General features: G+C 47.3%; 1 protein-coding gene across 2 annotated transcripts in view; it reads right to left on the bottom strand.

Annotated features, from left to right (window-relative positions):
- ABCC8 (ATP binding cassette subfamily C member 8) overlaps window positions 1-19,145 on the bottom strand; it is a 1,425,084-nt gene that overhangs the window by 305,979 nt on the left and 1,099,960 nt on the right. For both annotated transcript variants that reach the window (XM_085648067.1, XM_085648068.1), the window contains one exon: window positions 17,827-17,896. In XM_085648067.1, the coding sequence (XP_085504193.1) occupies window positions 17,827-17,896 (70 nt within the window). The remainder of the gene's footprint in view (window positions 1-17,826; window positions 17,897-19,145) is intronic.

The following is a 19,145-nucleotide window of genomic DNA, read 5'->3' as shown; positions in this document are numbered from 1 at the left end:
CCTTGTGCACAACAAATATCTCTGGCAGTGTGCACCACACAGTCCAGGATCTCTGGTCCCACATCCCCACAAGTGTATCTCTGCCCTGCTGAAGTATGGCACCAGAAATTATACTGTTGTGTGCCTTTGAAGTCGCGGTGGTTAAGAGGGTTTCCCTTTGAACCACAGATGTCTCCCCTAAATTTCAGTCCTGTCTGCCATGAGGCCTTGGGACGCAGATCTTAATCTTTAATGTGACCATGATGTGGCTTCCTAGAGTCTAAGGGGCCTATTACGATGGCGGGCGGACAACCATACCGGTAAACGGGACCGACCACCAGGGGTGTGGCGGTCCTGCAATAGCAATTAGGATGCGACCGCCACCCTGGTGGTTGCATCCCGGATATTCAACATTGTGCTGTAAGCAGCACCCGCCACAATGTTGAATATGTACGTTGGCATGCACAACGTGTCAGCCACCGTGCGGTGCCTGCCACCTTGAGTATGCCAATGCAGGGGGGCACCATAGGTACCCCCCATGTGCACCCCCCTCCCCCAACACCCAGGGGGCCTGCAACGGGCCCCCACAGTCAAAGCCCGCAAGCCTTTGCATGGCGGCATCGCCGCCATGGAAAGGCCAAAAACTGCACATATCCTAATATGGCAGGCACCGCCTGCTAGGCACCGCCACCATATTAAGGTCCAGGACAGCACGGCAGGCAATCGTAACGATTGCCTGCCTGTGGTAAAGCGCGGACGGTCTTTCCGTCCGCCGCTGTACCCCCCACCATTGTAATATGGCGGGGGTAATTGAAGTGCGTGCGGGCAAAGATGTCGGGCGGATCGCCACCGCCGTTCGGGCGGTGGCAATCTGCCCGACATCATAATGGGCCCCTCAGTGTCAAAACCTCTCCCCCTAATTTATCCAGCCAAGTCCTCAAATGGCAGAGGTCAGTTGCATGCTCAATGTTCATGACTGTCTCTGAGGAATGCATAGATGTGCTCCCCTAGCCTCCAGTGTGGACTGGAGTCAAACTAAAAGGCACACAAAAGAGTTTAGCACAGAGAAATGCCTATTTTCTACAAGTGGGATTTCTAAGCTAGTAATGACTAATCCTCCTTTACCACAAGGGAGGATTTGTCATTGCAAATCCAATGATAGTATACAACATGAGGCTGCTCCACTGCAAGACTCTACTGCAGCTTAAAGTAATCTCAGCCATTCCCACATGTTGACCTATGAGGAGAACAAACCTCACAGGCAGTGAAGACACACACAGGGGTTCTTTGCTTCCTGAGCAGGGAACACACTTGTGTACCTGTCTTATCTTTCACTTATCACTTGGGGAGCTCTAATGTTAGTGAGAGGCACCCTCAGCACTGGCCAATGATTTAGAAAGGCCAGTCTGAGCATAAGTACAAATGCGCACACACAGTCCTGCAATGGCAGGCTTGAGACATGGTGGAAAACACCATGAGGCTACTCCTTGCTGTAAGCTAAAACTAGTTCAAAAATCCATTACCATTTCCTTTACCACTTGCCCCAACCCTCGGGACTTACCCTAGTGGTGTCCTAGTGGTAGTGAATGGCCCACTCAGCATTGGCTAATGGTTAAGAAATGCCGACCTGAGCATAAGCGCAACTGCGCACACAGAGGCCTGCAATGGCATGCTTGAGACACGTTTGAAAGGCTATTCTTGTGGGCGGCACAATCAGTGTTGCGGCCCACTAGTATCCATTGCCATACCTAACCTAGGTATGTGGTATACCTCTTGTCGTGTAGTTCCTAGGAATCCCCCAGGACCTGTGCATTTTGGATGACCTAAACGGAGGGCTTGGTGTCCGAACCCCTTCCGGACACCCCCACAGGATATGTCAGCAGTTAGACCAGCTAGCTCTACAGTGCCACTACCACCCCCTGTATCTTACAGTGGTGTAGGTAGTGTCTGGCAACCACTGAACATAACAACCCTGATTCCTCAAGGATCGTGGGAAACAGTACAGTACGTTTAGCTCAGACACTCGTGCTTGCTTACACTCAGAAAATACACAGGATGGCGATTAGGATGGTTCAATAAGTATTTATTGGTCCAGTGACAGCCTTGTGTAAAACATATGTGCTGCGAAAATCAGGAAACAGAACCATACAAAAGAGATTGGTAGTACCAATATAGTGAATAGTAGATACATTTCTACCATAGTGCTAATAAGATGAACATAAGCAGTTCAGATAAACACAGTAGGACTTGCATATTCCTAAAATGCACACCCTAAGTAATTTGCATAAATGTACCTAATCTAGATCTGTATGTGTAGCATGTATATGCGTATATGATTATATGGGCAGCCAGGAAACCCCTAGGGATTAACCAGCCCCCTCACCTGATGGTTGAGAACAAAGGACCTCATCACTGCTTCAAGGATGACACCCCGCAAGGGATGTCAGACCCGATGCGTGTCGAAAATTCAGCATGCAGGACCCCGTGTGATCTTGGAAGGAATTCTCCTCTAATTTGTAGGGGGAGGTGAGGGTCTTTTATACTAGAGTGGTCACTCAAGGGTTTTTTCTAGAATCAATATGTTTGTAAAACAATCTAAACAAATGTGATCATACACAGCTGGATGTTGGCCAAGGATGAAAAAAGTGGTGACCCTTATACAGAATAATTTTACTGTTAGTTTTTTGGCACTGCCTCAGATTTACCAATCCTTGTAAATCTGGTGCAGCGTCAAAAAAGCCATGGGTGTTGCAGGGGAACACCCACAGCAACACCCATGACATGCTCCTTTAACGCAGAATGCTGCTTGAAAGAGGGCATGCTTAAAAGGCTGTGTAAAGCCACGCAAAGTGGCTTTGTGTGGCCTTGTAAATATGGGCCAGCACACCAGAGCTTGTAAATATTGCCCTAGGTCTTTTGTTCTCCAGATTAGGGTTATACTCACACCCGCAACAGTGAAAGGTATTCCAAAAATCTGTGGCCTAGTGCTCCAGCTGCCGTCCTTGGCATCAGAACCCCAGGTTTGAATCCCGGCCTTAGCACTAAAATGCTTGGGACAAGTAACTTTATCTCCTTCTGTGTAAAATATTGTTTACCTATATAGCCTCACAGACTAAAGCTGATGTCTTATATTTGACTAATTCGTTCAAAAATCTTTGTGGGTGATCAAATGCCTGACATATCTAGTCATTGCTTTACAAGTATGCACACCAATTTTGTTCTGTTTGTTCTGCACCCACGTTAAAAGCTATTTTCACTCTGCATCTGCTGTGGTAATTTCTTTGTATTTGTGCTGGTCGATCCTGCAGCCTCCTGGCTGGTCTACTATACCCTTTCCCCACCTCCTTAGCTATCGTCTACTTTAGGATGGCCTTGGCAGGAATGGGAGTGCCTACACCTTGGGGCATATTCTCAAGCCCCTATCGACACGGGAACGTCACTTTTTTTGACTTTCTCGTGGCAATAGTGTCAGCGCCTTATTCTCAAGGCAGCGTTAAGCCACTTTACGTGGCTTTAAGCCACGTTAAGTGGCTTAATGCTGCCTTGAGAATAAGGCCCCTTTCACGCTAAATTTAGCGTGGAAGGGGTGTGCAGTGGGTGTTGCAGTGGGCGTTCCACCGCAACACCCATTGTGATCGACGCTGCCACCTATTATCAAGGGCGGCGATAATAGGTAGCAGCACCGAACGTAAGACCAGAAAAATCCTGGTCTTAAGTAGGGAAAACAAGGAGAAATGCTTAATTTCTCCTCGTTTTTGCTTTTTCCATGTGTGCTGCCTTGTGCAGTACACATGGAAAAAGCAAAACGCCACAAAAAGCTACAAAGCAGCACACAGGAAAGTTACAAAATTGTATTTTAGGATTGTTTATGTGCAGGAAAGGGCACCTTCCTGTACATAAACAACCCTCCCCTGCACACAGACACAGACACACAGACACACACAGACACCCTTGCACTCTGGTGCAAGGATGTCTGTGTTGGCGCTAAGTCGTGAAAGTTAGCGCCATTGCAGGGGGAAATGCCAGGCTGCACCACATTCTTGAGAATAGGGTGCAGCCTCGCGTTTCCGAAGTGACGGTGAGAGGCGTTAAGCCTCTCACCGCCACATCTTTGAGAATATCTCCCACAGTCACTTAATGCATTACCCTCCTCCCCTGGAACGGACCGTAGATGTCTTACACTGCCCCAAGGGCCTAATTTTAAATGCCATTTGAAAGGCACCCGCAGACTCCGTTTCATACTGGATTTACTGGTTTCTCTTGCTGTTTCTAATTCTTGTCAAAGCAGAATTGCATCTTTTGTGCATTTACCCAGGGTTCGTCTACTGTTTAACAACTCTTTAGCCTTTGCTGAAGCTGGGCGGACATCATGGGATGTACGTCCAGCAGGAACCTGTTCTTGACTCCGAGCGCAGTGACCCAGCTGGGCAGGCCCATTGATGCTGCAGACATGCCCACATTGCCAACATTTTAGAAGAAATTCAATAAATAAATAAATATTCAGGAGAATTATTCGCTCCCCTTTTACAATAGGAAACATAGTACCAGCAAAGGGAAACCACACTCAAAAATAAAATCATTTATAAAACCTTTGTGTTTTTTTCATTGAGGTGTGGTGACAATTGTGCAGCACTTTTTAAATATGTGAGTTCAGAATACAAGGCAGGCTGGGTCATAGCGCTTTTTCATGACTTTCAGCCATGCTGAACAGCAGTCATTCTGCTATGCAACATGGCTAAAAGACATAGACAGCGCCAATAGCTCTCGGATTGCCGAGACCTATTGGTTTTGCCAGTGCTTGCTACTTTTTCCTATGGAAGCTAATGCACATAACTCCGTAGCTCATTTAAAAATACTACTTTCTATATCGTACTCAATACAATCATCTACCGGTCACTCTTTAAGGGTATATTTGTCAGCTTCAAAAGTGTTCAATAGCTTCTTACTGTATGCTCAGCAAAGCCCAAGCTATTATGCAGAAATAATTTCAAAGGGATTATACAACCTCTGCGGTTATCAATTTGTGGGATTATCTTCGTTTATTCCAAAATAACAATTTAACCATGCTAGTTTTGTAGATGAAAGGTACAATGATGAGCTGAAATTTATTTTTAGTGTGTATGAACAATGTTGGAAAAACAACCTTTTTCTCACTCATGATCTTCTGCAAACTGACTGTGGGATGTCTTTCGCACTGGCATCTTCACATAAAGCATTCTATCCCCACCTCTGTGTTGATCATTATTATATATCCTGTTTAAGAGTATCAATTATCTCTGCCTTACTAAATGGATCTGACGTCCACCTTTTTGTCTGTGAGAAAGATATTGTCTAAATCATTATTGAAGGCGTTTATATGTGTTCTGATAATGGGGTTCAGACTGCATTCACACCATTTTTAAGGATGAACTCCACATTTGACAAAAGGAATTTAAACTGAAAGTAGGTTCGGGAACTGCTCAAAACACAACACAGCCCTAAGTCATTTTTGGCCCATTTTCCTAACATAATTGTTCTGCATCCTTAAGCTCAATTGCCATTATTTGAACAATAGTATGCAGGAATGAAGAAACCAGTATATGAAAAAATGCTGTTACTCTTTCCCGTTTTTTGGCAAAGATGTACACAAATGTAAAGCATGTTTTCTGATAAAACATATTGAATGCTCTTCTATAGTTAAGTTAATTCACCCAGTGAGATTAAATAATAATGCCCAACCATGATAAGCTACAATACAGCAATGGATAACAACACAATACCATCTGATAAAAAAACTTTGGTCTTCAAGTATCTTTAAAGACATATTTACCACGTGACAAAATAGTGTCTTTTTTACTCTCATGATGGTTTAAGATTTTTTTTTCACATTTGGTCTTCAAGCAAAAAGAGATTTCATGGTACAGACAACCATCCTCATTTAAAAACTTTATAGGTTTGGTTTACAAAGTGGATTAAACCCACAAATACCCTCTCCCATTCCTTTTTAGTCTCACCTACGCAGAAAGACCTTTTGTAATCGACACAGTTTTGCAGGCAAAAACGTGCATGCGTTGCATTGCTTTCAATAGCAACGCTTGCACGTTTGGCGATTCCCTTGTGGGAGTGAGCTTTCGTGCCATGTGTTAGCAATTATCGCTCCTGGTGCTGCTCGCTCCCGCAAGGGAAACGCTTTCACTTTTGCCACCAGGCGCGCGCGCTTGTTTCTACTTACTGGGGTAATGGGTAATTGTGCAGGGCAGTGTATTTGTTTATGCATGTTGATATAGAGCTAAAAGACAAAATGTGGGCACATCTAAGAGTGGTGTAGACAAACACCAACAAAACGACGTCGAGAAAAGATGCTAGAGTGGGAGGTGCGTTATTCATTCGTATCCAAAATGAGGCAGGCAAGTTGCTCATGAAGAGATGGAGACAGTTTGGAGTTTCTAGCAGTGGGCAACTTTTAGTAATTTTTGTATTCAGTGGCAAGGCCGGTGTGTCATGGGTCCTAGTGCAAAGAACAACATGCCCTCCCCCCTGGACGCTGTTTAAACTGTCAAATACAGCAATAATCAGGGTTCTGGGCTGCCGTGCCACTGCACCTGCTGCACCAACCAAAGTAGTTGTGTTTGTGTTCTACATGAGGGACACGCACCCTGTGAAGAAACTTTTTTTGACAGTTCATATCCGAGGTTGCTAAGAAATCCACGTGTCTGCGTTGTGCTGTGCTTCGGAGGAGCCTCCGCTGCGTAGTTTCTTTTATGTTTGTATGCATCGAGGTTACGCGCTGATTTACACAACTCCCGCGGGCGAAAGTGCATGAGGGGCTTAGATTGTAACACGAGGCGACGCGGTCCCCCGAAAGTAAGCCTTGCATTTGTAGAGCACAGAGGGGGGTGGGGGGTTTGTATTGTGTTTTTGACGCCGGTAAAGCACCCCCCAGCCACGCACATGCACCTGTAGGATAGCTGAGTAGGTTAAGTGATCGTGGCTGAGGTCTGTTTGCAACATGAAGGTCTTGGGTTCCAACCGTGTTGGGGCTGCGCCCCCCTACAGATCGCCATACGAGTAGCGCAACCTGCTTGACTGTTGAAGTAGGCGCTATAAAACCACGACGTAATTATAACAGTTGCACCGCGTCTTTGCTAGTTTCCCATTCCACAGGAAGAAATTCAGAAATTTCAGTTTAAACAAGTGTTTTTTAATAAGTGCCTGATGCAGAGGCAGTAAAAGCTAGTCCCGCCCGGATGAGCTGTCACACGATAGCCCGGTGGGCCAATATAAGGCTGCAATTATCAGTGTTACAGTTAGCGCTCTAGCGTTAGACGCTAGAGCGCATGATGGGACTACGCAATACGTACGCCACGAGCGTGGCGTACGCTTGGTATAAAAATAAAGGGGCGCGGCCTGCCGAGGCAGTTACGCGCCGAGCCTGGTACCCGATGTGTGGTGTCCTTCATTGCAGCGCCTGGGCAGAGCAGCGGGGGTTTGCATGAGCACGGGTGGCCCCACAACACTGGCGACGAAGGCGGAAACCAACCACGTGTGCCCCAGCTGTAAGACGGGCTCCGCGGCAGTCCCGCGCGCGCGCACGTGTTCCTGTCGGGCCGGCTGAAGAGCGATCAGCCCCACGCAAGCAGTGCAACCAGGCCCATCTGTCCTGCGGTGAGTGCACGTGTGCACCTAACACAACCTATCTTGGCAGATGAACATTCCTGCCTCTGCTCCAGCGAATTGGCCCCTGGACTGTTTGTCTCTGTGCCCCTGCTGTGCCCTGACTGGGTGTTGAAGCCCTCCGCCCCAGCCTGCCTGCTGTGCCCCAGTGGAGCCCTGACGTCCTCCTGCAGCACCGAGTGTGAGCTTCTCCTATCTCGGCGGCCTCTTACGCCCGCTGCCCTCCTTCCTGCTGTGCTGTGCCCCAGGGAGCCATGGGGGATGATGAGCGCCCCGCCCAGGCCATGCCTCTGCACCCCGCGTCCGGCGTCCTGCCGCCGTTCAGTGAAGCGGCTGACCCCGCCACTGCCGCCCCGCGCTGGCAGACGTGGATTGGCCGGCTAGACAACTATTTTGCGGGCACCAGGGAGACGGATGGCACCGTCAAACGGTCCCTACTACTCCACTATGCAGGAGAAGAAGTCTATCTCTTGTTTAAACACCTCCCCAACACAGGGAACGCGGATGACTATGACGCGGCCGTGCGTGCCCTCAATGCGCACTTCGACCCCCAATTAAACCCGGACTTTGAACATTTCAAACTGCGCCAAGCGAGGCAAAAAGAAGGGGAGTCGGTGGATGCGTTCCACGCTCGGCTGAGGGTGCTAGCTGACACGCACCTCGTGGGTGACAGAGCCAAGGAAGAGATCAGAGCCCAGATAATATGCGGCATACGCAGCAAGAAGCTGCGGACACTCATCCTCCGCCAACCGAACATCCCGATGGCGGACATTTTGGTGCTGGCCCGGTCTCATGATCTATCCGATGCCCGCGCGGAGGAGATGGAGGTGGCGCTTACGCGAAGCGCCGGTTCAGGAGTAACAGTCAAAACGGAGCGGGCCGACGCAATAAAGACGCGTGAAGCATCCCGCCGGCCTGCGGCGAAGAAGCCTGCAGCCCCATGTGGGTACTGCGGGTATGATGAACACGAAGGCAGAACATGCCCTGCGAAAGGGAAGGCGTGTGACAACTGCGGCGTAATGAATCACTTTGCGTCTGTCTGTCGCAAACGGGCCTCACAACGGAATCGGAGAGGAAAGAGGCCGGAGAAAACCTTGGTGAGGCAACTATCCCAGCTGTCGTTGTCCACAGGGCGAAAGCAAGCGCAGGCCCTGCAGGAAGAGGCGATGGAGTCCGATGATGACGAAGGGGAGACGTACCTGATCTCATTCACCAGAGCACTCAAGAGCTCGAGAAGGCCGCAACCGAGGTGCGACATCCTAGTCGCCGGGTCCAGGATCAACGCAGTGATCGACACAGGAGCGTCAGTCACAGTGATGGGAGTGCAACAATACAACCGCCTCCGACCCAGGCCTGAACTCCGACGGTCAAAAGCCCAGATTTATGCCTACGGAAGTGACACGCCACTGCCGTTGGCAGGAAAGATGACGGTACCAGTGAAGTCAGATGATGCAGAAATCACCATTGACATACACGTGATCAATCAAGAGGCAGACACCCTCCTCAGCGGGCACGCGGCCGAAGACCTAGGGTTGATCGCATTCCTCCGGAAGGTGCAAGACTCCCAGACGTCCACTCTGCTGGACCAGTTTCCTGAGCTGTTCACTGGGTTGGGGAACATCCGACGACCACCAGTCAAGCTCCACATTGACCGTTCAGTCACACCCACGGCACTAAAGCACAGGAGGATTCCTTTCCACCTACGCCCGCTGGTAGAAGAGGAGCTGAGGAGGCTGGAAGAGCAAGGTGTCATAGAGACAGTGACTGGACCCACCCCCTGGGTGTCACCCATGGTAATAGCGGAAAAGCCCCGGCAACCAGGCAAGATTCGAGTATGCATCGACATGAGGCTGCCCAACAAGGCCATCAAAAGGGAGAGGCACATCACACCCACGATGGATGATATAATAGCAGACCTTAACGGAGCACGGTGGTTCTCCAAACTGGACCTCAACGCGGGGTACCACCAGCTAACGCTAGCCGAAGAGAGCAGGTACATCACTACCTTCAGCACGCACCTGGGGTTACGCAGGTACCGACGCCTTAACTTTGGCATTTCTTCGGCAGCAGAAATATTTCAGAACACTATCAGAGACATCTTGCAGGGGCTACCAGGAGTACTAAATGTCAGTGATGACATATTGATACACGCCACAACAGTGGATGAACACTACCGACGAGTCCGATCTACGCTGACGAGGCTGAGAGAGTTTGGGGTCACGTTGCACAAGGAGAAGTGCCAGTTCTTTCAACAGAGCATCGAATTCTTCGGATACACGTTCACCAATCGGGGCATTCAAGTGGATCCAAGAAAATCTCAAGCCATCAAGAACGCCCCAGCCCCGACATCTGCGTCAGAGGTCCGCAGTTTTCTTGGGATGGCCACGTACTGTGGGCGGTTCATCCCCAACCTAGCTACCACGGCGGAGCCCCTCCGACGCCTCACGAAGACAGACACCCTATGGCGCTGGGGGCAAGAAGAAGAAGAGGCATTCCGTGCGATCAAAACCTCACTGCTGGACCAGGCCACTCTGGTCTACTTTGATCCAACCAGGAAGACAGAGCTGCTTGTCGACGCCAGCCCGGTAGGACTGGGCGCAGTCCTCACGCAAGAGCAAGAACCAGGCACATGGGCCACTCTGGCGTACGCAAGCAAGGCGCTCACCCCAACTGAACAGAGGTACTCTCAGATTGAGCGTGAAGCGCTCGCCATCCGCTGGGGCTGCCGGCATTTCCATCTGTATGTCTGTGGGCATCCGTTCACCGTGGTGACAGACCACCAGCCGTTGGTGCCCCTATTCAAAGGGACAGCACCCCACCCCCCCCGAGGATCGAGAGGTGGGCCATCGGTCTACAGCAATATCAGATGGAGGTGACCTACCGGCCGGGTGCGAAGAACCCAGCAGACTTTCTGTCTCGACACCCGGAAACAGGGGTGGCGCCCCCGGTCGGGAAAGAAGAGGAAGAGGAAACTGAAGCGCACATCGACCTCTTAGCTGCCTAACTTGCCCTCGGATCCTAACCATCCAAGAAATCATACGTGCCGGGGAGCACGACGCCGTGCTGACAAGGACACGGGGGGCTCTTCAAAAGGGGTCCTGGGCTGATTTCCTGCACACCGCCAACTCGTGGGCGGACGAGGACAAGAAGGACTTGCAGCAGATGTGGCGAGTGCGGAATGAACTGAGTATGACCCGCGATGGTGTCGTCCTGCGAGGGGCTAGAATCGTCATGCCCGCCGCACTACGCCGTCAAGCCACGGCCATAGCCCACGAAGGCCATCAAGGGACGGAGAAAATGAAGACCAGGATGAGGGCGAAGATATGGTTCCCAGGCCTAGACGGAATGGTGGACGAGGTGGTAAGAGGCTGCGCCGCGTGCCAGGTGACGAGCGGCCCGGAGCCTCCGGCCCCCATCATAACAGAAGAACCAGGAAGATACCCGTGGGACAAGATCAGTATAGATTTTGGGAGCCTCCCAGACGGAAAAGTGTCGCTGGTAGTCATGGACAATTTCTCGAAGTATCCCATTGTGGAAGCTCTACCATCTACAGCCTTCACGTTCGTGGGACCAGCGCTGGAGAAAATGTTTGCCATGTTTGGGCGCCCCTCAGAGGTGAAGAGTGACAACGGGCCACCCTTCCACGGCCATGAGTTCCGGGAGTTCCTTCAGCATCAGGGGATACAACATCGGCGAATCACTCCTCAGTGGCCGCAGGCCAACGGAGAAGTAGAGCGATTCATGAGGACCCTGAACAAAGTAATTCGAATAGCCGGAGTGGAACAACTAGATCCCGAGAGAGAAATCCAGCGATTCCTGGGAGAGTATCGGAGCACGCCCCACTGCTCCACAAAACAAGCCCCGTGGTCTCTCATGCTCAACGGGCCTCGCCGAGATGGGCTACCCGCAGCCCCTGGGTGGGTGCCCCCACCGTTCGAAGCGGAGGAGGCCTTCCGAAGGCGAGCGCACCGCAACCGACAAGTCAGCCGGGCCAGAGGCAGTCGAGACCGCGACATCAGACCAGGGGACAGTGTCCTCGTGAAAGACAGAAGACCAGGAGGGAAGTTCAGACCCCGGTATGAGCAAAGGCAGCTGGACCGTGGCACAGAGGCGAGGGACAATGGTCACAGCAGAAAGAGGGGTGGAGTCGACCACCAGGAACATCTCGTGGTTCAAACGCATTCCGGAGGCCACCGACTGCGACCAAAGGGGACTGGGCGGAGCGGCGGAAGAGATCTCAACCCCGGTGTTGGGACCAGAACTAACATCCAGTGGAGCCTGCGATGCTCCAGAGCAGAGCCATCACGCCCCCCCGGAAGGTGAAGCCCCGAATAGCATCCCACCCAGCACCGGCACTCGTGCCACGGTCAGGTATGGTCTGAGAGCAAACCCCACGCCCAGCAGCCGCCTGAGAGACTTTGCCTGCCACGCAAGTGAGTGACTGCTATGGATTTTGGTTTATTTTTTTGTCCAAGTTGGAGAGGGATGTTACAGTTAGCGCTCTAGCGTTAGACGCTAGAGCGCATGATGGGACTACGCAATACGTACGCCACGAGCGTGGCGTACGCTTGGTATAAAAATAAAGGGGCGCGGCCTGCCGAGGCAGTTACGCGCCGAGCCTGGTACCCGATGTGTGGTGTCCTTCATTGCAGCGCCTGGGCAGAGCAGCGGGGGTTTGCATGAGCACGGGTGGCCCCACAACAATCAGCAGGAACTGACAGCAGGGGCGTCCGCTTTTGTTTCACTCTCACCCTTTTCACTTCAGACCATGACACATGGCCCTGCGGGGTGGGTGCCTGGTGTTCTCGTCGGTGTGTGAAGTTGCAGGAGTGCAGTATTTTTAACAGGTGTGTGCTTTGGAAGGAGCCCGATACGCCTGGTGGAAATTCCAGTTGCATCCTGAATATCGCTTCTAATGCTACCCTTTATTGTTGGACGTAGAGCTATAGAAAACATTTTGGGGAAAGAAAAACAATTAAAACTTAAGGCTAAAATGCAGCTGCTTTTTAAATGTAACTAACAATACTTTTACTTTATAACTGCTACGGTGACGGCACCGTGCACTTTGTAACAGGTGGCTTGAATATCTAACAGTGTGCCCTGGGCTATGATGATGATTGTGGTGTCCCCCCTCAAAAGCAGTGAGCACCTACATACCTATTAGAACCACCTAGCACTGTTCATATCGGAAGGGGAAGCAAAGTGCCTGGAGCTTGACTCTTGGAGACAAAGCAATACAACTCTGTGTCTCAGACTTTGGATGTCATTCCACTGTTTCGAAAGTCTAAACACTTGCAGGCATAAAGTGCTGGGAATAAATAGTTTCCAGGATGAAAAAAATTGAATCCAATAGTTAGGTGAAACGTCAGGGGAGAGTTCAGTTCTGGGCGAGAGGGGCGGCATGAGGGCTCAGGGGGACATTGAAGAGGAAGATATTAGTGGCCTGCTACTTTAAGAATATTTGTGACGCTTCAAATCTGGGAGTTGTAGTTTAAGAAAAATACAGTTTGACTTCTTAGTACATATTTGTTTTTAACTGAAACACTATTTTTAGGAGGGACAGGTTCCAGCTATGATGGTGTACAGTATGTAGGGAGGTGGGAGCTGGAAACCCCTGACATTTGGAGGAACCATATTGATAACTGATCACTGGTACTCGGAAAAATTGATATTCTTTTTGTGTTGTAATTCTTTATTAACATTTTACAAAAGATTGCATCTTGAAAACAATAGCATTGGCCGTACTCTTACAATGACTGGGTGAACAGTATATCGAGAATTTTGTGCGACGTGTGCTTCTTAGGGGCTGAGAAAAGCATATATTGGTATATATGGGGGGGAGATCTGATAGGCATGCCGGTGGTAGCGGATCTAGTGTTGGCATAATGCGCTGGGCCCTACGGGCGATGATTCAGATCATCAAATTGGGTTTTGCGCATGTACCGGGGGGCCGTCTATTAATCGGGCACATCAACTTGCGACTCTAGGGGAGTGTTCTCTCTATTCCTGGGTGTAATATTCTGCCCGTTTCTGAACTGTAGGAGTGGCGTTTGCGGCTGATATTGCCAAGGATGTTGTTATAGAACGCAATATTTGTGCTTTCTTTTGTCTCTATATTGTGAGTCTGGACATTTCATGGCTCCCTGTTTCATTGGCTGTCTGAGGTAGTTCGTGTTTTGGCCATGGGTGACCAGATTCACAAAACAACAACAAGCATTGGCATAGCCAATAGGTCTCGCCTTTGGGACCTTATAGGTGTTTAGTTATCCAGCATAATATCCTTGGTGCAACAACATCAAGTGTTGCATGGCTAAATACTTATAAGGTCCCAAAGGCAAGACCTATTGGCTATTCCAATGCTTGGTATTTATTTAATGGAGCTGGAGTAAATCCTACAGGAAGGATCTTGAGAAGCCAGAGTTTATTGTAAATTATTTCAATTGTGCACAGCTCTTTTCATGCTCCTTCTATTAGGATGTTGCTTTCCATCAATGACCAAAGCTTGTTATCCTTCGGACAAAGGGAAGGGTATTATGGGGCTGCAACTGCGTATGCAAATTTAGGATTGACCTGTGGATTAACACTGAATATGTACATATTGCAGAAATTTTGTTTTAAAAACAGCTGATCTATATCTAAGTACCTACTTGCGGCAAGATAGTTTATCTAGAATTAGGCTGTTTGGCTTCAGTGTCTCCACTAGTATTCTGGATAGGAGTGTGTGTGTGTGTGGAACTGACAACCCCAATTTGAAAGGTAATTATATCTGTGATATTTGGTTCTGGCTTTGCCGACAAAATCCCTTGGTGTTCCTATGATAAAAAGATATTCCTGGCTTTTAGTCTGCCATCCTATCGCAATTCTTCAAGGCTTTTATGTAAAGAATCAATCATGATAGCCAGTGCAAAATCACTATTGCTAAGGGTGATCCTAACTGGGAAATCTACCCTCAAAAATTCTTGATAAATACTGACCTCAGGCATTAAGCCCTCTGGATTTACAATTGGCTAACACCCTCTCAGGTAAAGATAAGTGACAAATCACAGGTACATGGTTAAAACATCAGTATTAGGACCAGTACATTTGAATATGATAGGTTATGTAAATTGATGCATACTACCATGTTGAGGACAGGTTTGAGAAGGACACACGTTTGTTTAGTATTGTTAAAATACACAACACTCTTCAGATGCTCCAGAGAGTATTCAAAAGACATGTAGACGCTTGATGACAAAATGATCATTATGGTAGATGGGTGCACTTTTTAGTTCTGCCTGTTTTTGATGACATTTTGATAACAAATGGTTTTCTTTGTAAGTAAGCTAAACAAATGATTGCCTTTGCCATCTCAGATAGCTTTATTTAGGAATTTGTAGTGCCTAGTTTTAATTTTCAAGAGATATGAGAAATTGTTTATCTTTATGGCAAGACCTAGGTGATGACATGCTATGTCATATTATTAATGAAACATGTATAAATATACCACACATCTCCTTTCTTCACTAAATACAATAATTAAACAAGGTGTTTAACATACAAAAAAGCAAGAAACAAATATTTACCCTATCCAACTAAAATATTACAAAGGAATACTTCACAGTATTAAAGATAACAATGAGCACTAATTTAGCACATAGACCCAAATTATCTTTCCTTCATGCAGCGGAGCTCTGCTGAACAATTGCAGTGCTGCATTGTGCAAAGGACAGAAATTGGTGCAGCACCATATTTCGTAAAAGTCACTCGTTGACGACATCTTCGGTGACTTCATACTAAACCTAGCTGTTCGGCCTGACACTAAGGTCCTCATTATGATGTTGGTCGGAAACTCTTCCGACCGACTCAGGTTCGGAATCGGTTCCGACCGACTCGGGTTAGGCATGTCCGACTGACCAATTACGATGCTTCCGAACATCGTTTGGTCGAACTCGCATTGACTTCAATGATAGCCTGTGTTCGGACCGACAACACAGGCTCCCATTGAAACAAGCATTTGCAATGCAATCGGTCTCGCCTTTGGGACCTTATATGTATTTAGCTATGCAGCACAAGCCTGGATGCTGAAACATCTACTTTCTTTAACATGGAGGGAATGTAAGCACCAAACTGCGTGACACACCAGTTATGGGAACACATGGAGAGAAATATTGCCTTTCAGCGGGAAATGGTATAGTCCCAAGCTCTGTTTTTAATATAGAATCAGGGCCTTCGGAGGTCATATTACTGAAAATGCAAGATTTGAAAAAAATATTATTGTCTACGGGTGCTCGTGGAAGACAATGTCTAAGGCCTGGAATCTAGAGAATACTAAAGTGATTCTGGTATTTTACTGACCTCAGCTGGTTGTTTTCTATCATGAAAGTTAAATAGAGGCAGTTACCAGAAAAAAAAGAAGGTCTCTCCGCAGAAAGCAATTCTGGTGTTTTACTGTCCTCTGCCTGTCGTTTTCTATCAAGAAAGTTAAATAGAGGCAGTTGCCAGAAAAATACAAAAAATAAAGTCTCTCAGCAGAAAGCAATTCTGGTATTTGACTGACCTCTGCTGGTCATTTTCTATCAAGACAGTTAAATAGAGGCAGTTGAACTGGAAAAAAAGTCCATAAGCGGAAGCAGACAAGTCCTAGGGCTGATCTCCAGAGCCCACAATGTACATACACATAACACATATAAGTATATAATAAGCATATACTAAAGTATATACAAGAGGTCCCGAATGCTCGACCTAAAAAGGGGTTGTTGGGGATAACCTTGCTCCCTGTGGCAGGCACCCATTGGTGCCTGCCACACTGTGCATGGTTTTCCCGTGAGGTTTTATGGGCACCCCCACGGGCCCCAACTGGAGGCCCTGGGTGAAGAAGGGTCTTCTATGGGCCCCAAAAGTCAGATTCTGACAGCCGTTTCGTGTTGGGCAGGCCGATTCGTAATGGCTGTCAGAATCTGACATCGTAATCATGCGGTCAGAAACGGTGTCCATAGAGCTGTACAATTTGGCTCAGAACAAAATCGGGGACTCCAACTGCTGATTGGAACCAAGTCGAACAGGCTGAACGGTTTCCCTGCATTGTAATCAGTCAGTTGGAAACTTTTCTGACTCGGTCGGAAACTTAGGCTCTGACACGGGCTAGGAAAATCTGAATCTCGCTCGGAGCCTTTCCAACCGACATCGTAATTGGGCCCTTAGTTAAATGCTATTGTGCAAAGATGGCCCAGCAGTGTCTGGCCTAGGATTTGTACTGGAGTTTCACTCTCCAATGCGCAACATTAAATTGGACAACTGAAGAGGGGTCAGTCAAAAACAAAATGGGTGCTTTAATGTAAAGTACTGATTTCAGGCAGGTATTTCAATGGAGGGTGGACAAATGATTTGCATTTTGAACAAAGTGGATATAGACATTGTAAATCAACCTAGCTGGTGAACAGAGAAAAATAAATACCACATTTAACAGACACTGTTTCACATTCTCAAAACAAATTTGATTGATTATCTTTGCATGTCAGACATCTGATTCATGTAGAAATGACAAAGTTGTCTGCATTTTGATGTGATTCATTCAGTTTTGAAAATGTCTCCCCAACACATAGTTATGCTGGCATAATACCCTACCCTACACGTTTCTACACAAGAGTCTATTTGTCACACTTCAATGTTAATGGTCGAAGAGTATCTGATTCTTTCTAACATGGGTTTCTCTGCTTGCTGAACAATGGTTGTCATGGAACCTAACAGGCCATAGTGTCTGATGTTAATCATTTAAACTAAGTTTGAAAATCAGAACTAGGCTTATACACATGGCTCTTACAAGCCCTAAGAAGAAGGGCACTACAAAAATGAGTGATATGGCAGTGAAAGATCACACAGATATTCTGTCTGTCCTTTTGTTGTGTTGGTGCAGTAATCATTCAGAATGCTACATAGTAGCATCTCTTTGAAAAAATAATGTTCAAGGCTTTTTATTTATCCCAACTTACAAAATACTACTGCCATTCAAAGAAGAAATATGTGGGAACTGAGCCTAAGCCTTTTATGGTCTTGAAATAATTTAAATTACATCAGAAAACAATAATCCTAGAATTGATCGAATTGATGCCTATTGAACCCTTCACATATTTTAAGCATATAGAGCATTTGTGTTTGCACACAGCAAATCAGAATGTAGAATTATTGTATTTAAGAGTAAATAATTCAATTTTTTACCTGGTCAATAGTGTTAAAATCAGCAGAAAATCTATTTAGAATACTTCCCAATGGTGTTGTTTCAAAAAATCTACAAAAAATAAAACAATAATTTTAAAATGTTTACAGAGGTAAAAGCAATGATATAACCACAGCTAGACTTATTCAATGCTTCAGTGCAGTACACATAATGCTGTTTAAATATAAAGAATGCTTAAGTTCATTCATTGATACAAATAAGCAATTTCACTGACATTAATTTTGATAGTATCCCCATGTTTTTTACTAAGTCAAACCTCTAACAAAACCTCCAACAACATGAAATATTTTTTCAGAATGCATTTTTTAAAATATGACTTCTAGCCTTGGAGCCTGTAAGTTTTAACTGCCTGATGTACATCTTTTTCATCATAGTTGTGATCTCCTCTGTCAATTCTCTCTGCTTATTTCTGAATTCGTACACATTCCAATGGCTGGTATGCCTTCTATTCTGTTCTCAGGTTTGAAAAACATAGACTACTTCACATGGCATAGACTAATTGACATGACACTTTTGTTAAGGAAGTTCTGACCAAATTATGAGCCGACTGATTAAGTGTTATAACAAAAGACAATACTTAAGTATTTAACATACAAAAAAGCAAGAAAGAAATATTAACCCTATCCAGCTAAAATATTGTAAAGGAATATTTCACATTATTAAAGATAACAATGAGCACTAATTTACCACATATGCCCAAATTATCTGTCTTTCACGTAACAGAGCTCTGCATGAGCAATTGGAGTGCTACATTGTGCAAAGGATAGAAATTAGTGCAGCACCAGATTTAGTAAAATTCACCTGTTGATGGCATCATTTGTGGCCCTCACACAAAACCTAGCTGTTCTGCTTAACACTGAGGTCCTGATCACGAGTGAGGTCGGTTGGAGTGCCGACTGCTATTGCGGTGGTCAGGAGACTGCTCGACAAGCAGGCAGCAGTCCGAATGCCGCATTTTGCAAAACTGTCAGAACTGCAACGTCGGTATGTTCCGGCCAATGTAAATTGCAGCAGCTGCTGCCTTGCAGTGCATGGCATGGGGTGCAGGGAGGCGAGTGAAGGCACTAATGTGCCTTCATGGCCACTTCTCAGTGGCCTTCAATGCCTGGAGGCCCTATTTGGTGCAGCCAATATCACTTTCTGACAACCTTTTCATTGTGGGGGTCACGCCATGAAAAGGCTGTCAGAAAGGGATATCCTTATTCCAATGGTGGCGCCTGCCTTGGCACCAACCCCATTCAGGGCCGCTACTCGGACTGCCGCCCCGCCCCGATCTACAATCCTGCAGAGGGGGCGGTGT

This window comes from Triturus cristatus, chromosome 3_2, assembly GCF_964204655.1.
Source record: "Triturus cristatus chromosome 3_2, aTriCri1.1, whole genome shotgun sequence".
Taxonomy (NCBI): Eukaryota; Metazoa; Chordata; class Amphibia; order Caudata; family Salamandridae; genus Triturus; species Triturus cristatus.
Note: the sequence above shows the minus strand (reverse complement) of the source record. Positions and strands in the feature narration are given on the sequence as shown.